The 21,090-nt window shown below is 33.8% G+C and overlaps 3 protein-coding genes across 13 annotated transcripts in view; 1 reads left to right on the forward strand and 2 right to left on the reverse strand.

The window, feature by feature from the left end:
* Positions 1-427: 427 nt before the first annotated feature.
* LOC127794353 (pentatricopeptide repeat-containing protein At2g15690, mitochondrial-like) lies at positions 428-2,245 on the reverse strand. The gene has a single exon (XM_052325376.1). The coding sequence runs from the start codon at positions 2,195-2,197 to the stop codon at positions 695-697; it is 1,503 nt and encodes a 500-aa protein (XP_052181336.1). The 5' UTR covers positions 2,198-2,245; the 3' UTR covers positions 428-694.
* A 6,043-nt stretch (positions 2,246-8,288) lies between these two features.
* LOC127793833 (transcription factor MYBS3-like) lies at positions 8,289-10,667 on the forward strand. The gene is made up of 3 exons (XM_052324578.1): positions 8,289-8,825; positions 9,667-9,863; positions 10,058-10,667. The coding sequence occupies exons 1-3, from the start codon at positions 8,513-8,515 to the stop codon at positions 10,490-10,492; spliced, it is 945 nt and encodes a 314-aa protein (XP_052180538.1). The 5' UTR covers positions 8,289-8,512; the 3' UTR covers positions 10,493-10,667.
* Positions 10,668-16,202: 5,535 nt separating this feature from the next.
* LOC127795004 (K(+) efflux antiporter 4-like) overlaps positions 16,203-21,090 on the reverse strand; it is a 38,778-nt gene continuing 33,890 nt past the window's right edge. For 2 of the 11 annotated variants that reach the window (XM_052326392.1, XM_052326389.1), the window contains 5 exons: positions 18,450-18,638; positions 18,282-18,359; positions 17,966-18,010; positions 17,323-17,412; positions 16,626-16,981 (listed from right to left, as the gene is read on the reverse strand). In XM_052326392.1, coding sequence (XP_052182352.1) covers positions 16,862-16,981; positions 17,323-17,412; positions 17,966-18,010; positions 18,282-18,359; positions 18,450-18,638 — 522 coding nt within the window. In that variant the 3' untranslated portion in view covers positions 16,626-16,861. Of the gene's footprint in view, positions 16,409-16,512; positions 16,588-16,625; positions 17,198-17,322; positions 17,423-17,965; positions 18,011-18,281; positions 18,360-18,449; positions 18,639-21,090 lie in introns of those variants that run through there. The other 9 variants (XM_052326390.1, XR_008021729.1, XM_052326399.1 and 6 more) reach the window with 9 other exon arrangements.

Raw genomic sequence — 21,090 nt, forward strand, 5'->3', positions numbered from 1 at the left:
GATCCTCTCTAATGATTCGAGCTTGTCTTTCAAGCATGACAGGAGCAATTGCAATGTACATAGGACGTGTAAAATCAGAGTCAATAAAATAGGGATGAAAGAACGTTTTTCTTGAAGGAAGGATTACCCTATTGTTCTTCAAACTCCCGTTTCAGTACCGACGTATAATGAGAGAGTCCCGTGTCGACACAAAGGGAACAAACCATTAAATAAACCTATGGCATCAGAATTATTTCGAAAAGAATGGCTCAGATTTCTTCAGGGCGTCCTATATATCTCTTTAAGATTAAACTTGATATGTCCACAGTGACACCATGTAAAACTCCATTTAGTGGATTAAACTCCTAGCACTCCAGCAAGATTCATGTTTTGTTGGTTCCGGGTCACTGTCATTCATAACCAAAGTATTTTGTTAGAAAGCTACAATAGACCAGACATGTCATTGTCTAAAATAACAATTTATGTGGAACTTCAATGATGTTCCAATTAATGTCATACATATCCAATTGTTAATAAAAGCTCCACAATGAGGAAAAACCTGATGATATTCAAGCACAAAACCCTTAATGTTTATCTCCACCGAGGCGCTACACAATTTTCTTGCAAGGGATAATTGACACTATATCCATTTACACTGATTCAGCATAAACAGGGAATGGAGCTCGACATCAAATGAGCAGAGACCTATACCTGTTTACCAATAATCTCTACAAGAGCATTTGCCATCTTTGAAATGATGAAACCGCTTGTTGTCCCGAACGATCAGCTCCCTCCCAACTATCTTCGACATGATCTTTATTGCGTTGTGACAGTCACCGCATATCCTGAGGTTCTTGATGATCCTGAGAGGTGTCCTGGCCGGCGTACTGATCAAACCATAAGCAATTGCCAGACGCTCACTGTGATACATTAAGGCCTGTTCTTTAGCTTCCTGATCAATGTCATGAAGCACGTATCTTGTATCAGGCACATACCCAGCTTCCCTCATCTGTCCATTCAAGCCCTTCACTTTCTCATATGCATCACCCTTGTATGGATTTGTACTACGACACTCGCCAACCCTGTTCTTCCCCTCAAGCATATTTGTTGCGAATTGGTTCTTTGCTGGTGGCGCGAGGAGCTTGTTAGCTGCGGCCTTAGACGGGTCAAGAGCTGCCAACAACTCCTCAGCATGGTCTTCAAGTTCAATATCTCCATGTATCCGAGCAAAGATCATCAAAGCCTCCCAAATCTCAGCCGTGGGCTGAATTGGCATTTTCTCAATAAACTCCAATGCCTCATTTACATGTCCAGCTCTACCCAAAACATCAATGACCCCGAAATAGTGCTCAATCTCGGGTTCAATTCCGTAGTTCTTCATAGACTCGAAGTGTACAAGTCCTTCTTCCACTGCCTCTGCACTAGCACAAGCTGCGAGAACTGCAATGAAAGTGGCGGCATTTGGCCTGGCCCCTGCCTTCTTCATCTCCTCAAACAAGAGCAACCCGTTCTCCCCTTCGCCATTATTTGAATACGCGTTCATCATCAGGTGCCATGAACTCAAGTTTCTTTCGCGCATTTTATCAAACACCTTGCGAGCATCCCTCACGCTCCCACACCTCGCATACATTTCGATCAACTTATCATTCAATTCAAAATTTCCGATGTAATCCGACCGAATCAAGAACTCATGAGCCTTTTTCCCAAAATCGAGCCACTTCCGACTCGCACACGAGCTCAACAGCATTTCGAACTCGTGGTATTCGGCACGAACGCCTCGAGACATGGCCTCGAGCGCTTCTTTAACCTTACGCTCTCGGCACAAACTCATCAAGTCAACATTTACATCTGGGCCTTCAAGCGATGGGTAGTTTGTAAACGTTTCATTCTGATCGTCCTTCGTCGGTTGGTGGTTGCTTTTGCGAGGGAAGGGTGATTTCTTCTCGATTTGGGTGAGGGTGGTTTGGCGTCGATAAGCGATCTTGGGTCTGGGATTGGCGTCGTTTTGGGGAACGGCGTGAGTGCCGAGAGGTTTGAAGGGAAGGTTAGGGGAAGAAGAAGAAGAAGAGGGAGGTGGAATAGTGGTGGGTTTGGGGGTGACAAAAGAGTAAGTGAGGTGACAAGAATGGCGGGATGAAATTCGGGTCTTGATATGGGAAGGAGAGAGAATGAAGGAGTTTCCTCCTGCGCGGTGGATCGACGAGAGAGACGACGCCATTGTTGTCTGCTCCAGTCGGCATTATCCAACGGCCATATGAACCAAGCTTAAAATATCTTTGTTAGGGGGTGTTTGGCTTATTGTTTTTTTTCATAGCTTTTAAGCTATTTAGCTTTTAAGTTATATAAAACTTAAAAATTGGGTAATGTTTAAGTTGTGTTTGGATAAATGTGTTTTTAACTTATTAATTAATAATTATGTATTTGGTTTGAAAGAGTAGATAAACTATTAAAATTTGACAAAAAGATCAAAATAGAAATAGTGTTAAATGATATAAAATTTTATTTGATAAATTATACATAATTATTAAAAATATATTAATACAATATTATTATATATATATACATATATACACATAGAAATGACAACGGAAAGGAGAAGTCCAAATGGAGGAGATAAGGGTGGAGACAACGACGGGCAAGGGTTGATGGGGGTGATGGATAGCTAGTGACAGAGAAGAAGTTGAAACAAATGAGGGCGATGGGGGTAGCGATCGATGGGGGCAGCGATCGATGGGGGCAATGGCCAACGAGAAGCGATCGGTGGGGGCAACGACGATGGCCGAAAGAGTTGGGTGACAGGCAGTGGAAGGCAAAGATTGAAGAAGGGCATGGCTGAAATTTAGCAAAAAAAATTAAAATAAAATGATAAAATTATCGGTCAACGAACCTTATAAATAAGTAGTGTTTAAGCTATCTAGCTTAAATACTGGTAAAACACCTCATCAATTTTTTCTTAATAGCTTATAAATTGTTAATATAACTTATAAGTGATCAAATCGGTAAGCCAAACATTTTCTTAATCAATTGATTAATGCTCTCAGGAAAAACAAAACTTAAAAAAATAAAAAAATTGATTTAACTCTAGCATCACAAATGAGTTAACCATTTCCGATTTAGTGTTTGATTTTATAAAAGTTTGTTTATTAAGATAAATAATTTGAATTTGAACTTAATTTTAAAACTTGATTAATAAATGACTTGAATTTGAGTTTAGTAAAACTCAACTCGTTAAAACTCTCAAATATGTTGAATTATAAATTAATAAATATGAATACATTTAATTAAAGACTCGTAAACATATTCAATTAAAAGTTTGTGAATAACTTGTTTATAAATATAATAATATATATTTTTTATAATTTTAAAAATATATTATTTAACATAAAATTTTTAAATAATCATAATAATATAATTATATGAATATGTTTAAAATTATTATATATATTAATTTAATTATTTAATATAATATAATATATATACTAAAATAAAATAATAAATTAAATTTAAACAAAATAACAAGTTTTGACAAGATTGAACAGCAAATAAGCTCAAGCTCAAATTCGCACTCAATCTCAGCTCATTAATCTTTTGACAAGTTAGCTTGAGCTGAGTTCAAGCCGAACCCTAAAAATTGACTTGCAAACTAAGTTAGAATTTAGCGTGGCTCGAGTCATTTTGATTTAAGTTGATTCCATCCAATTTGGTGTATCAATGATGGAGTAGGGATACTTTATTTATGGTTGGTTGCTTGCTTAATAGACTTGACCAATCAATCATTACTGATTTATCATCTTATTTTATTTTATTTATAAATAATTTATTATTATTATTATTATTATTATTATTATTATAAAACATTTAGATAGAGAGTTAAAAATTGAGTTAGATTGTTAATATCAAATGTAAAATTTGTCCAATTAAATATTATAAATTTTAATTTTGAATCAATGAGAATTATATAGTACGTCCAACATTTTATGTAATTAATATGTTTTTAAAGCTAAGCTAAAAATAAAATTTTATTAGATAATTGTGTTACTATTTTTATTGTATGATTCAAAATGTTGACAAACATATATCAATTATAAATAGGGGTGTGCACGGTGCGGTTTGGGCGGTTTGGGAAGGATTTAATAAGCCAAACCGCATATGCGGTTTGGCATTAAACCAGACCACGCGGTCTGGTTTGGTGTGCACAAACCGCACCAGACCGCACCGCATTTGCGATGCGGTTTGGTACGGTTTCCACGGTTTGATGCTTCTTTATTGTTTCATTTGGTGTTTCCTTCACTAACTTATAAATTTTTAATTAAAATATAAAAATCAATGCATAAAATCACAATTTTTAAATTTTTATAATATCTTGGAGTTTAAAACTAAAATAAGTTACTATCTAATAAAAAATGCAAATTTAAAAGTTTTAAATCTACAACATAACCACGTACTCATAATATAAAAATAACACAAAAATCCACAATATAATTCATGGTCAAGAAAGTATATATTTTTAATTTATTTTTTTAATTTTTAAATTATTAGATATTTTTAATTTTTTTATTAATATACTACTTGGCCGGTTTGGTTTTAACCAAACCAAAAAAACCACAAACTGCAAACTGCACGGTTTGAGAATTTCTCAAATCGTGCCAAACCGTACCCCAAAAAAACCGCACGGTTTGAAAATAAAATATGAGAATTATGATTAAAATAATTTAAATATATGAAAAAAATTCAATAAGATACAAAAAAGATAAAATTGAGGGAAATCATAGAAGAGAGAAAAAAATTAAATAAAGAATTTATTAAGATAGGATATTAATAATCTAAACATATTATCATTATTTTTTAGGTGGGTTTAAGTATTTACGAATGACACATGTTAAGATAGCGTTTGTTAATCAAGATATGGGTTGAAAAAAGTAAGATATGTAAAGTATTTCATATAAAAATGATTTTCATTATATTTATTTGAAAACCTTTGAAAACATGATTTCTTATTTTGAATTGTTCAGATAAATTTATTTCTCATTATTTCTAAATAAATTTATATTTAACTTATAAATAAGAAAAAATAATTTATATATTCTCCAATATATTCTAAAAAATTTAACAAACAATTTGATAAAAATTTTAGAATATTTCTCAATCTTATCTTAACCATTTTATATCTTGATGTAAAAAGTATTCCAAAATAAAACTTTTGATTTGCTTGATGATATGTCTGCATAACTAAACACCAAAACAAAATGTCTAACATTGCTGTTATTTTGTTTTTAATGCTAAAAGAAAAACAAAAAATACACTAGGAAAAATATATTCAACAATACTCAATAGGTCCTTTCACCTTCAGTTTTTAATTATAATTGGGCTGGTGGTAAGTTTAAAAGAAGGTTAGTGGCCTTTTGAGCCGAACTTGGATTGGGCTGGAATACTGGCGGGCCCATCCAAGCGGGCGAACAAAATAGGCTTTAGAGTTTTGGCCTCTTCTTCTTCTTCAAAAAAAAAAAAAAAAAAGAATACAATTTTTGACCAAAAAACATCATGTTTTTTTGAAATGATGTGACATACATTTTTGCTGGTTCTTAGATACCAAATGCATGGAAACAAGTCCTAATTAAAATCAGTTACATTGAACAAATAAATTAGCTGTGTTTAGCTTTAACTGTGATATAATATACATACAGATCTGAATGCCTCAGCTTCACCACGTGCTGTGTAATAGTTTAGTATTACTATTTGGCAGACTTGGTTGGTCCCCTTCCGTAATTGGGTTTTCAAAGCTAATTCAATAATTAGCCTCTTTAATTACTTGTTGCTTAATCTCTGCCATATATAGCCGCCTGTCATCCTCAGATCATCCCCATATGTATTAATTCCAACACGGTGAGCTTTTGGAGTGTTTTGTTGGGCAGTGGTCTCGTTTGGTTTCGTTCATGTTTTCTAGGTCTGGTCTCATATATAATTTAGCTTTGATTGATTCTCCTTTACTTTTGTTGACTTGTTGCCTTAATATAATTTCATAAAAAAAAAAAAAAATCCTTCTAATAAATGTGTTAAAAAACTTCAGTTCCCACTCAATTTGTAGCCTTTTCATACTTGAAGTTGAAACCACTTTCACCCTAACTTCTAACCCCTAAAAAACCATGGACTAATGCTACCTCAGAAGCAATTTCTTCAGTCCACAGCAAGTCTCTTTCCTTGAATATATAAGGGTTCCCATCAGACCCATCTTGGCCAATATGTATAGTAATATTTAATTTGAGCAATATGTAATTAACTTGGTTTTATTCTTCAATTGGCATAGAAAAAGTTTCCCTCCTCATCAGACACAAGTTGATTAGACGCAATTAAATTAATTACCAAATCTCATACTTTGCACCCATCCCACTTGGTATCTAAAGTAAACTAAAAAGAAAGATTGGGACAGCCTCCCCCTGATAACCCATATGGTAATAATATATGGGGTTATAGTGTTTTTTTTATTATTATTTTTAATTCAAATATTCTATTATGAATTTATACACAAATTTTTATATAATTACTTAAATGTATATAATTTGTAAGTTATTGTGCATGCATAATATATAAATTTACGTACGTACTTTAGAAAATAATGACGAAGAATTTTCATATATAAATACCAAGTTCGTTCCTTAATTTATATTGCCAAATTTGTAGAAGTGACACGAGCAAATGAATATTGTGTCATCTAGTTCAATTAATGGAGATAAATTAAGCACTTTCTAAAAATTCACCCACTTGGGTCTCATCAAATGCGTGTGTTAGATTATTATAACCAGCAACTACTAATCTTTAACAAGTTGCCAGAATCATAACACCATTAATAAAGGTGGACAAAACCTAGTAGGGGAGATTAAGACATCTATTCCAAGATATTATATCTCAGTCCACATCTGTGTGAATAGACATATAACTAGGAACATTAATGGTGTTTGCTTACATTGGCGAAGGGAATATCTTTTTGGTATCCTTTGATTCAGTCCAAGAGATTTTGCTAACAGCAACAATTTCTAATCTACGAACCCATTGGCTACCATTTATCTATGTGCTAATGTGAGTTAAGAAAACTAAAATATGCATGGGAGAAACATCAAGCACAAGGATACAAAATTGATGGTCTCCCTCAACTGTAAAGCGAGAACCCATCTAAATTTTTTTTATTAAAAGAAATAGTCAGAAGCAAATAGAAATGCTTGTTTTTGCAGTTCATCCATCAGTTGCTGTTTTTCTTTGCCTTTCGGGATGATAATTTGGGCGTTTGAATTGATAGCGCACATATATATATATATATAGATAGAGTTCTGATTTTTAGATATTGTTGTTTAGAGACTGTAGCTAGAGTGAGTGTGTGTATACTTATATATATTTATGCATATGTCCCAATTTGAATATGTAAATTTGTGGATATCTTTGTTGGAATTAAGGAGATAAATTTGAATTTTAAGCAAATTAAACCAAACATTCATATGTCTTGCACATTCAAATGTTATTTATGTGAAGGACGATGTATATTTCTATTTGACTTCAATGATAATATTATTAATTTATTTATTTTTAAATTATAAATAATCTTATCTTATAACACATAATTAATCAATCTCTTAAAAATAAAAACACTACTCATATATATAAAAGAAGTCAAACTAAAGAATTTTATTTTCTAATGATACTTAGATTAATGTCCCTGTTGGTGTCCATTGATGGAGCTAGAATTTTATTTTAGATTAAGTCAAACTAAAGAATTTTGTTTTCTAGTATTATTATTACCTTGCAAAATGTGTCATGTGTGTGGAGGTAAGGAAGAAATTTCATAGCGTTTTCTTTCTTAATTTATGATCTACTACTACATATATAGGAGCTTTGTATGTTGAAAACTGGAACATTGAAATGATGAATGAATTCTTGTTGGTTGATCAAGATCAACCCTCAAAGTCTTCTCTGTTTATGGTACTTTCTTATCCTTTTCTTAAGTCACCCAAGTCTAACCACCCACCTTCACTCCATTGGAGGATCATACCCTCTCTCTCTCTCTCTGCTTGAGATATGTAAAAAAAATTATAAATTAGAATGCATGGAAATTGAGGAGGACAATTTCAGGTGTCCCCACCTCCAGAACTGCATGCTATGTATGTATGTATGGGACAACTTAATTAATGAATTAACTCAAAGAGTACTAAAATGCACATATATATATATACCCACTTAATTAATTGTTTTTTGGCTCATTTAAATTTCTTGCATATATCTTTCCATACCCTAGAAACAGTAGTATATTTTCATTGCTTTGTTTAGATATATGAAGAAACTGATCAAGTTGGAAAACCATCCAACCAATAAGTACCTTGTCCATCCAATCATCTTCTCTTGGTGTGCATCTATTTTCAGCAAACCCCACCAAACCAAACACACAGCTCTCTCTCTCTCTCTCTCTCTCTCTCTCTCATGTTCTTTCTGGATGTGGGTTTCATGTATGTGATTATTCCGTGACCTGGAGATAGCAATTTGTTGTGTGATGGTGATAATGGGAAGAAAGTGCTCGCATTGCGGAAACATAGGCCACAATTTAAGGACCTGCACCATTTTCAGAGGCACAGTAGGTGGACTTAGGCTTTTCGGAGTGCAACTAGACATTATCCCTCCTCCTCCCTCTTCTTCTATTCCCATGAAGAAGAGTTTCAGCATGGACTGCTTGTCTTCTTCACAAGCTTCGTCTTCTTCACCTTCACCTTCACTGTCTTCCATCAATGAAAATAATTCCGACAAGAGCTCTGCCGCTGGTTATCTCTCCGATGGTCTCTTGGGCCGTAGTCAAGAGAGGAAGAAGGGTTAGTATGTGTTCCGAAACTCTGCTTGATTTCTATGCGTGTGATCATGTGCACCATTCGATTCTAATTAACAATATTATGAAATCGATTTTGGACTGTGAATTTTGTATCCTTTTTATTTGATATAATTGGTTTGATGGATTTTAAGTAGTTTTATGGACAAATAATTGTACTAAATACCTACCCAAAAAAAATGATTGTGCTTGTTCTCAGCTCTTATATTTACTATTATCGTCCATGACCTTCCTATATTTTCTCTCTGGGTTAGCTCCCAGAAAAGGTCAGATTTTTTCTATGATTTAATTTGCTTGTCTTTACAAAATAAATTAATAATGACCCATAAATAATTAGGAACTCTCTCTCTATATATGTGTTTAGAACTAGCTAGGGATTTGAGGAAGGAAACAGAAAGAAAACGAAAATAAATATTCTTATGCTTGTGTAAAAATGCAAGTAGCTGGGGTTATTAAAGAACCTGCTTGACCTGTATCCAAATAATTAATTATAATTTTTCCCATGTTATGAATCAAATCAAGAAAATAATTCATACATGCTGAAAATTATGGGACCGAGCAACAGCGTCTGCGAGGGAGGGCATCCCAAGAAAGTAATTCATACAACAAAATGGGAAGTATTTAATATTCCTGCAGTTATTCTGTGGTTGCCACAATTTACAATTTATGGGATAGAGTATGAACCTGTGTTTGACCCTGTCATGTTTCTAATAAATTTTCTTCACCATTATACTAATGAGTTTGGTAACGATGAAAATCCGTAATCACTATTTTTCGGGTCTGTTTTATTGTCATTTAATTCTCATAGCTGAAAGTTTAATGTATAGGATTGCCATGGACGGAGGAAGAGCACCGGACATTCCTGATCGGACTCGAGAAGCTAGGGAAGGGTGACTGGAGGGGAATCGCCAGAAGCTTTGTGACCACCCGGACCCCTACCCAAGTTGCCAGCCATGCCCAAAAGTACTTTCTCCGGCAGGCCAGCCTCTCCAAGAAGAAGCGCCGTTCAAGCCTCTTCGACATGGTTTGCGCATCCTCCTACACTCTATTGATAAAGAATTCGTAATCACTACTGCCTCACAGAGGCACAAGCAAGCTCCCAAAACCCTTGCATTGGCTTGCCCCAAAGTTTGAGCTTACCCTATCTAGTCGCATAGGAAACGCACTATAACCTCATTTACGTGTCTAATTAGTCTACAACCTTCTTGTTGTTGACAGGTAAACGATGGGGATTCTAGGCCAAGAATGAATCCATTTCCAGCACAGTCCATTAATAATAGCACAGCAATCTGCTCAAGCCACGAAGCTCATCATGATCATCATCATCTCATCACCACCCTGCCACTGCTCAACCAAACAGCACTTGCACTGTTAGATCATCATCATGACAAATCTAATTGCCAAGAAATTGCTACTCATGACTCTCAACCATCTTCTTCTCATCGGCTCCAAGCCACGGCCAGGGGGCTGTTCGTGTCGCCCATTAATTCGCAGCCGATCAAATCTTCGGCTCCAAGTAGCTGCATTTCGTTGTCGTCGTCGTCGTCGAATCCGGTTCCTGATTTGGAGCTCACTCTTTCGGCTCCACGGCCGGCTGATCATTCTCAATCGTCGCCTGGTTCACTCCTAATCGGACCGATTGGTGTTCTTTAGTTAGCATCCAGAGGAAACAAGTTTCAGAGAACATGCATGTTGTTTGATTATATATATATATATATATACACTTACTAATAATTAATGTTATATATAATCTCCTAATTTGAATGAATGAATGAATGAACGAACAGGTTTGATACAGAAATAAAAAATACGGGACATTGATATGCATAGGATTACCTAATTCAGTATATTTTTTATTTTTTATACTGTAAAATAAAAACATTGAAGCAAATAGTCTAGCCGGTGATTTTATATATATAAATCAAAATTTAAGAACCTGTTGCAACAACCATAAGACCATCTACCTACTTCTATCATTCACCAATCCCATTACAAGTCTAAATATCACGGACAACCCTTCATGCATGGGAGTTGTGAAGAGTTCTAATTAAAATCCTTCAAAATGTATGAAAATAATACAAAAAAAAGGTCTATGCACTTAATTTCTGGTAGAGATCAAGGCTACAAAGATTGTAGATAGCTAGCTAGTTAGGTAGGGGATTTGAGACCCACATACATAATAATATATGTAACCAAGTTGACTTAGAATTGTATGTTCAAGAGGTATATATGTCACAACTCAACTCGACAGTTAAAGTTCTAAAAGCATGCCTAATCAATTATATATCTAGAGTATGGATATAGTTTTCTTTATGTAAACAATTTTATGACAAGAGGATTTATATATAGTTTCTCCTTCCCCAACTACACACATTAAATAAATTTTTCTTATTGCTATGAGATCATAAATGTAAATAGTAAGGCTAAATAATTATATATGTTAAATTTTCTTGTTTTATTTCTTAATTAATTTCTGTGTATAACAGGCTTGATGAGGCAGAGATTTTACTTATCTCTATTGAGTTTATATATACTTCTGCCACAGATAGGCCAAAGTTATTGGGGCATTTCATCATCAAAAGATAAAACCAATATATCATTGGAGTACAGCTAAAGTGAGAGATAAAAAGAGATTTAAGGACTTCAAAATTATATCAAGTAACAAAAGCAAAAACCCATCATATCAAAGTAAGATTCCCATTCATGTTTCCATTTCTTCAGGGCTGCACCTTAATTTCTTGAAGAAGAAATATCTGCAGAAAGCAGAAGGCAATTTTTTTTTTCTTTTTTTTTTTTTTTTTGGTGAAGAAAATAAACAAACCAGGAAGCAAAGCAAAACAAAAGCATCAAGATGAAGATGATGTACATATGGTAGGACGGTTCTCTTTCTCTGTCAAGGAAATGAGAGATTTCCAACTTGGAGATGCCTTTCAACAGTCCACATCATGTCAGAACCATATCCTGCTTTGCAAAAAAACTTTATCATTAATAATGTCAGTTTGTAATGATATTGTTGGCATGCAATTGTACCTCAATTGGAATTGGAGTAGAAGAAGAAGTTCATTGTAAGGTAACAATGATGATTTATTATTAGTTTCTTTAATTAGATGAGTTCATTTTGGGCTTATCTTTTAGTTTTTATTTTTATTTTTATTATTTTGAAAATAAAAATAAAAATCTGCATGATATCGATGTTGCTTTTTATTAATTTTAAAAAATTTTAAAAATAAAACAAAAACGATGTTTATAATTTTTATTTGACTTTCATTTACTTCTTCCTCTCATCCATCGTCCCATTAATGGCAACTTTTGGTAGTTGCAATTGTTAATTTGTAGCCACAATAAGTTAGCTAAAAGGAAAAGAGGGAATTCAAGAATATGAAAAGAATTAAACACAAAAGAAAACAAATTATAATTATCAAACAACCTTGTTAAATTTTTTTATTTTTTAAATTAAATACAAAAAAGTTAAAAATAAAATAAAATAACACGCTTGTGTCATTTGAAAAATTTACCAAACTTTCTTTTGTTAGGTTAGTCAAATCAAAAGAGTAGATTTAGTCTACTGATTCTTGGAGATTGTCTTTACATAGTCTTTAGTATTCACGTTTTTTATTACATCAAGAGAAATAAATCGTAAGTATAAAGTTTTGTTTCACTATATAAAATAAGAATCGAATTCATAATCTATCAAATTGACACTGATATATCACTTACCTGATCGTTAAAATTATTTAAACATGGTGAGAAAGTGAGTACACAAGTAATGGCAGTGCACTCCATGACATGTTTATGGTATGATGAGGTTCTGCACCTAACATTGTCCTTTCTCCCTAAATTAAGTGGCCAAAGGCTCCCCCACTGCATCATTCATTCATTCCAACGCTAAAACCAAACTTATACATACATACATACATACATACATACATACATGTATGTACGGTTGGACGTCGAGTCAAATTTCGGATCTCAAATTTTCATGAAAATATTGCATCAGCAATAAATGCATGTGGTTCAAAAAGTAGAAAAAAAAAAAAAGTGTAAACTTATTAATGAATATGATAAGGTTATTTATTTAGGTAATTTTTGTTAATTAAGATATAAATTAAAAAAATAATGTAAGAAAAATATTACATATTTTTATCTTTTTTAATGTATTTATTAAACTTATTAAGTAATATTCAAAAAAGAAGTATATGATATTTTTCAGATATATTTATTTTTTCTCCTCTCAAATAAACATATTTTAAACTTTACATATAAAAAAAATAATGCATATGTTCTTTAGTATATTTTAAAAAAATTAATAAATAATTTGATAAATTTTTTTAAATATTTTCTAGTTAATTTTAGATTTTAATTTAAAAAATATTCTAATATTATCAATAATTTAATCTTTCTCATTCTAACGAACGAACCCTAGGAAATTAAGTTATGGGCAAGAGGCTGCCTGGCAGGCTGCGGCACATTGTGAGGAGGAGATGAGACAAAGTATTGAAGCGCTAAGGACATGTTTGGTACACTGTCTAGTCATTCTTTTGAATTTGTCCTCATAATCTCGTGCGAATCTGTAACCTTGGACCGACCTTCCTTCACAACCTTTTCAATCTTCTTTGTAGGTAGGAGCTAATTTATAATATCATTGATCGATCTTTCTTCCATCACCATTAATGAGTTTTCTATTTCAAGTCAAGATTAATTTACAGTACTACTACTACTTACTACAGGGCCGGGGGACGAATTGTTTGATTAATAATAAGTGCTCGCTCCATTTTCAGCCAGAGAATTAATTAGCACAGGTTTTTATTCAATGCCCTGAATCCCTTGATTTTAATTATGTTGACCCAACAAGGCAAGGGCTGGCTGGATCTCAATTTGATCCAATCAGTGGCCATTCAGTTGAACGGTGGCAGAGCTTAATACCACAACAACTACCACTCTGTCTTGAAAATGTATATATAATAATTGACTTCTTGTATTTTTGCTAATATGAGTCTTCCTTATTTATTTTCTTTTATGTTTTTCATTTTAAAAAACCTCTCTTATCCCCTCAACACAGGGGGGTGATGTGTAAGTTCGATCTAGTAGCAATAACAAAGTTTTTTTATTTTTTTTAAAAGGCATAAGATTAAGTTGTAAAAATAATAAAGTTATTTATATACATAAATACGACCGTTTTTCAAAATTTACAAAATAATAATAAATGGTACGTGACATCTTTTATGTACCTTAAAAATGGGTAAAGAAGATTAAGAGAAAAAAGAGATTATGAAGAGTATGGTGGGACAATGATCTTAACCAGCTAGACGGTATTATTAAGAAAAAGATGAGAAACAAGATTGTTATTTCGTGACTAAAGTAAAAAAAAAAAAAAAGTTATAATTTTTTTGTATTTTGTGAAAACAATACAAAAATTTATACATAAATATATATATATTTTTATCTTTACAAAATGATAAATCTAGCCTACGTACAAGAGCCCTTATGCACCATAAGTAAAAAAAAAAAAAAAAAAGAGTAAGAAAACTTAAAAGAACCCCAAAAAAAGGGGTAAGAAAAAGCATGGTGGGACAAGTATCTTAATAATATCATGTTGCTTTAACAGTGTAATGTATTGTTTCTTTCGTCCAGCGGGTTATAATCCTAGCCAGTGACTAAATTATTGAGTTTTTGTGTCCCTAGTTGGCATGAGCCAACATTAATGAAGTAGGACCACAATGGAAGCTCCCAGAAAATATGAAATGTGTGACAAAAAAACAGTCACATAAATTAAGATTTGGGAAACTATTGCAACAGTGAGGAAAGGGAAGGGAAATTTGTCCCCAAGCCATCATTTGGGCAGCAAATATTCAGCTTCGAGCCACTATTTGGCCCAGCTTTTGCCTGCCAATTTACTCCATTGCAGTGTTCCTATAGAAACTGTTTGGCGTGGATCACCTGTATTCCCTTGCCAACCATGATCACTTTCAAATGTGAAGTTAAAATATCCATCAAGGGGTGAAATAAGGATAGTTGAACCAGCAGGATAATACTAAATTACTAATAATATTCTATGCACCGGCTTATTAGACAACATATACTCTATTTTTTAAGGTTGGATATATAATAAATATTAGAAATATCTCAACTTTTCAAAAATTATATTATCTTTATTGTTCAAAAAATTGTATTAGAGTATCCCAAATTATTATATTTACATTAACATTTTCTACATTTACACAGACCTCCTAATATTCATTTGACACAGAAAAATTCATTATAATTTTTTAAACATGAGAATGTACGCTATAATCTAGTGAAATCTTACTGTTAGAATATGTTGAGCACAATTTATTGTTTAAGAAAAATAAAAAAGAAGAAGAAATCCTTAAAAGAAACCTAAGGCCAAAAAACAAAGAAAGGGAGAGAAAAAAAAAAAAAAAAGTAGCAAATAAGACAAAGTTGCCAGTTGCAAATAGCATTGGACCCAAATGATGAGTCACAATTGAGGATCACTTTTAAGAAACAGTGACATATGAACTACCAAGCATGCCTTTGGGCTTACCTGTAACTTTCAATGTGGTGTCAATCTTTTGTGTTTTGTCCTCAACCACTGCAGCATTATTTGTTTTTCGTGTCCACATGTTTCCTTACGAGGATAAAATTAAAACCTCTGGCTAAATACAGGAGTATCTAAATCCCAATCCCAATCACAATCACCAATCAGATACCCACATTATCCACCAAAAAAATTTAAAAAAAAAAAAAGAAAGAAAAAAGAAGCAAAATCTACACAGACTTGGCACTTATCTCTTGGCACAGTTTGAGGCTACCACAATTCAACATTCGTATCATATTTTTCATTAGCTCAAGACATTATCTCAACTCGAATGTAATGATTATTTGATGAACCCAGTGTGGCATACCCACTTCTTTTTGTTATGCGGGTGGGTTCGTTCCCATCTTATCTTTGGATAAATACGCTGCCAGGGCCCACACTGAGCCAGAGAAGATGACCGCTTAACAAGGGTCGAAAAAGGGTTTAGGGTTCATATTATAAATATATATAGACTGTTTCATGATTTAAAATATGTATACATAAGGGGTAGATGCCAACTAAGAAGAAGATGTAGTTAAAAAGTGTCCAGGGCACAGACCCTAATGGTGAATTTAGGGCAGGGATGGAGGATTTATTGAGTTGAGTTAGAGAAGTGAGAAATTGAGTCAATGAGAAGTTGGAAGACCAAGCCATTGATGAATTTGGGCTGACAGATACTGGTGAAGATACGGTTGACGCTATAATACAGCCTTCTAAGGTGTTTTCCATCTGGTTCTGCCAATGGGCCCCCTCTACTTGTAGGTTGCCATAAAGCCACTGACAAGGTGGGCCAATGATGAGACCATGGACACAAGCACAAAACTAGATCATTTTATATATAATTTCGCGTATTTATTTTCCATCACAAAATTCATTCACGGTTTACCTGTCAATTTGTGTGGTCAACTCCAAATTTAATCAAACGTCTTATACACTGAATAATGCACGCATCATGACCCAATCTCATAGTAGTAGTAATTTACTAGATAAACCTGGCATTAAAACCCAAAAAAAAAAAAGGAATTACTAGATAAATCCTAAATATAGTATTGAGTCCAACTTGTTGAGAAAAGAGGAGTTTTCATTTTCTACTCACTAGTGGTATAAGAGACAATGCAGCAATTATCTTCCCAATGCCTAAAGAAAACGAAACGGCATCCAATTGATATAACTGCAATAAAAGAACAGAGCTTGAGTTCACACAACAGCTGAAATTTTAATTATAACCCCACATTTTTTTTTTCCCTTTCAGAAAAGATAGTATGAAAAGATTTTGTAACAATTGATAGAGAGAAAAGTAAAATGAATTACATTACAGCAAGGGCACTAATTTACACAAAACATGCCCTGTTGGCGTAAGAATATGACCTAAAAAGTAAAAAACTTCCTAAGATGACCTAAAAACTTTTGAACTCGGGAGTGTTGATCATATGCAAGAATATGGCCTAAAAATTTGTGAACACCGGAATATCGATCATATGTACCATGCTCTCTCCATTTCGTAGCCCCAGTTGGCATAACCGGGTCAGAAATATGCCAATTAAGTAGGCGATTTCTGTGGATCTCTGTAATAGAATAAAAAGGTTTACTCAGTCAACCTCCTATGCACACTTCAGCACCTGTCCTCCAGAGAAGTATAAGAAGCCGATCAGGTAATGGCCGAAAATTGCATATTCTGATTCGTGTTTTCGTTTAATTTATCATGAATCATGAGAGCCTCGAACCATCAAACTAATATGCTTAGCACAGTCTACCCGCAGGATATCTCCTTTAAATCCAATCTGGGACGAGAAATCATATTCAGGATATCTCATAACTCTCAATTTTGAGAATCGGCCACTAGCATAGCATCCTTTGTTCAGTGAGAATTTGAATGAACCAAAACAATTTTAGATAGGTGATTTACCTCATTTGGGATATCAGGAGAGAACCACCGTAATAGCACTCCTAGATGTACGACCGCTGGAATCAACTTGAAAATTAATGGTGTAGTCACCTGCATAATGCTTTGGGAGCATACTAAATAAAAACTTTTTTTTGATATTTGAAGTACCATAAAACAAAACTTTGAAAAATAATCACCACCATATAATAACATAGAAAATGCAGAAGGAGGAGTACAAACAGGCAGTAAGACATTCCAGTTTTAGGGCTATCTGAGCAAACGAGCTTACTTAAATGTTAATTAGATAAACTTTATTTGGATGGAAGAACTACAAAACTTCAGATGTTATATTTACAAGTAGAAAGATAATACATCTACTTACTTTGACCATGAGTTCAAGTTTTGGAACCGATAGTCAAATGCTTAAGTTAAGAATGTCAAACAGATGAGCAACCTGGAGAGAGACATCTAACCTAAAAATTTGACATGTTATCCAGACGGGCCTAAATTAACTGAATTCCAGTTATTGGTGAGAGGTGTCAACAAAAATAAAAATGTCATGGAAAGAATTATGATTTCTCTCAGTAAGCATATAAAAGAATTGGAATAGCAAGCACAAAGGACAAAAATGATTTCTTGTGACAATTAAAATTGGCTTACACACCAGGCTGAGCGCTGTTGTGCCCAGTAGTAGCAGATACAACTTACCCTGCATCCAATTACATCTCATTAATATGACACAACAGAAAAAAACTGCACACTGAAACTACAATTGAAGCTTCTAGTTGAGAAGGTTAAAAAATTGTTAAATTTTGATGCCATGGCTGTATTGCATGTAAGCTAAAGATATGTGCTCCACAAACATTAATATCAGGTTAATAGGTTCAACGTGTATAGATTGCCATCACAAACTTCTCTTCAAAAAATATTTTTGTGTAAGCTGGAACAATCAACCAACATGCTAACAATTTAGGAATTACCCCAACTAGATGAAGATTAGAAGCACGGCTAAGGAGAACAAAAGAAAATTCCCCAATTTGTGCCAGAGACATCCCAACCTACAAGATTTGACAATTAAAATCTCTGTCAAAGGAGATGTCAATACTCAAGATGCAGAAATTATTACAAAGTAGTTGTCAAATCCTTACAAGCAGTGAAGTCATGTTACTGTATCCAAATCCTTTGATCACTATTGTAACCACGATAGTTTTTATAATTATCACCAATATGACAGCTGCTAGTAAAATATCAATATGATTCCAGAGGAAATGAACATGTATAAGCATCCCAATGCTGGCAAGGAAAAGTGCAGCAAAGAAATTGCGAATAGGCTCAACCTAGAGAAAAAGAAGAGGTAAAAGGAAGAAAATTGTGAGCTCCAAATGCAAAAGATCCATATAAATGCTCATGGGGTTTTGACAAGTAATGATAACAGCAGGCAAGATAGAGCAAATGCCAAAAATCTGAATAAAACAAAGGAGTTGATACAAAATTTAGATAGATAGATGGATAAGGGATTTATAAATATCAAACAGCAAGATATGTTGCATCACTCCTCATGGCAACCATGTTCAAACTTTCCAACAATGCCACTGGACAGGTTGCTTGCCAATTAAGAAAGGAGTAAGAGGCAGTAAAAGAACATCCTAGGAAGTAGTCTTTACCTTTGTACCATAAAATAGAAGTGTAAATCATTTGGAAAATATAATTCGTAGATAAGCAACATGTCATTAGAAAGTTACAATCTCTAGTAAGACACATGCAGAGAACCAAAATCAATGCATGAGTTTGAATAAAGTGCACTTGCATGGGTATAGAGGGTTTGAAGGAGAATGAGCTTAGACATTTGGGTGACCATTGCTTGCCAGGTGATGAGATATAAATCGTGTTGACAACTCAACCAAAGGGTAGTAGGATCACATCTAAGAATTTAGTTCTTTTTATTTCCTAAGTAATGAATCCCCAAAATTTATCCAAAAAAAATAACAATAGCAACAATCACAAGCCTTAGTGTCTATTTGGCATTGTTACAAAATTTCCATGTCATGAGAATCATTTTTGTAAAAAGCACGTCTACAAAAACACTTTTAAGAAGAAACAGTCTAGCGTTTGGCCAAATTATGGAGAAGTGTTTTTAATGTTATTATACGTGTTTGGCTAGTGCTTGAAAAAAAGTTTTTTAACAATTAAATTACTAAAAATGGCATTGACAAAAGCATTTTTATAGTTAATACAGTTTGGATATGAAAAATGTTTTAACCTTTAATTTTTATGATTAAATATTTTTTAATTATAAATTTATTGCATTTTTGTTGCAGTTATCATTTAAATTACTAAAATAGTCAAAAGTACAATTAATATTTTGAATTTAATGCAACAATGAGCCTTAAAGTTTAAAACAAATCTCCATGAAATTTAATTGAAACTAGTAGTATAATTTTCAAATTGAACCATGTGCAAATTAGAGATCCCCACAAGATAAAAGTGATAACTTGTAACACCCCGCCTTCCCCGGGCATTAGGTAACATAAGATTTCGAGAATATTTTTTTTTCAATCAACGGAAACTCAACACAAAACCATTCTCCGAAGATCCTGTTACACCTTCTCAGTATATCAACTATGAATTATCAATAAACTAAGACAGGTTCATCAACTCAAATGCGGAAGCTAGATCAAAACCTTAACAAGTCATAACCGAAACCACTTTATTCATATTATAAAGTCAAACCAACGTTTACATGACGTCATCAAAATTCACAACATAATTGAAAACGACATAAAACAAACTATCCACTAATCGCCTTCACTCCTCAGCGATCCCTTTCCCTTTGCACCGCTGCCTTCACTTGAAACGTTTGAATATTCCAGGGACAAAGTCCATATTAGATGATGAATTATCTAAGTGGGAGTTCAAAACAAATTTTTCATGAATGAATGCAAGACATGAAATAAACCAATACACTCGGTAAGCCCTAGCCCAAGAGAATCTCAAGCGCTTAACCCTACCACGGGAAAAAAACAATCTTTCTAAAAGCTATGCCACCATACCGAATTGATGACACAATGCGATTTTAGCTTAAGAGGGGCAAACCAACGCATCTCTCCAGATTACGCTTCCACTCTAAGCATCCGGGAACCACCATACAATCCCAACTCCAAAATTTCACAAGGACCACCTAATTATCCTAGTGCAACTTCCCTAGTAAAACGGCCTGGCATGGAAACCAAGGCGGCTATCCCGGCATACTCACCAGCACGAGATACCCTTATTATTCTGTCACGTCCTTGGAGAATTACGGTTACACTATCCAAACAACATCCTAAGCTGACATCCCACATGAACAACACAATATGGACCACCTAGTCATCCTAGTGCAACTTCCTTAGTCAAACGACCTGGCACGGAAACCAAGAAGGCTATCCTGACATGCACACCAACATTAGATACCCCTATTATTTCGTCATGTCCTTGAAGAATTATGGCTACACTATCCAGACAACATCTTAGCTTGACATTCCATACGAACACACAAAACGCAAGAAAATCCCACATTTCACAATTCAATGCATCATATAAACAACATTTTATAAAATGCAATGCACAAATTCAAAACATTTAGGGACGAACCTCCCTCACAAAATCAACCGTCACCAGTTATCGTTTGCATAAAACAAAACCATTTTGCATGAAATCTCAATACATTTAGATAGAACAAACACCAAGTTTTAGGGTAGAAGCACCCACAGTAAATCAAGTTTTGGGGGCGAACACTCACCTCGAACGAAA

The sequence above is a fragment of the Diospyros lotus genome, chromosome 2, assembly GCF_014633365.1.
Source record: "Diospyros lotus cultivar Yz01 chromosome 2, ASM1463336v1, whole genome shotgun sequence".
NCBI classification, from domain to species: domain Eukaryota; kingdom Viridiplantae; phylum Streptophyta; class Magnoliopsida; order Ericales; family Ebenaceae; genus Diospyros; species Diospyros lotus.

Coding starts and splice junctions, on each gene's coding strand:
- LOC127794353 (XM_052325376.1), bottom strand. CDS start 2,197: ATGGCGTCGTCTCTCTCGTCGATCCACCGCGCAGGAGGAAACTCCTTC.
- LOC127793833 (XM_052324578.1), top strand. CDS start 8,513: ATGGTGATAATGGGAAGAAAGTGCTCGCATTGCGGAAACATAGGCCAC. Junction 8,826..9,666: donor TAGTCAAGAGAGGAAGAAGG/GTTAGTATGTGT, acceptor TTTAATGTATAG/GATTGCCATGGACGGAGGAA. Junction 9,864..10,057: donor GTTCAAGCCTCTTCGACATG/GTTTGCGCATCC, acceptor TGTTGTTGACAG/GTAAACGATGGGGATTCTAG.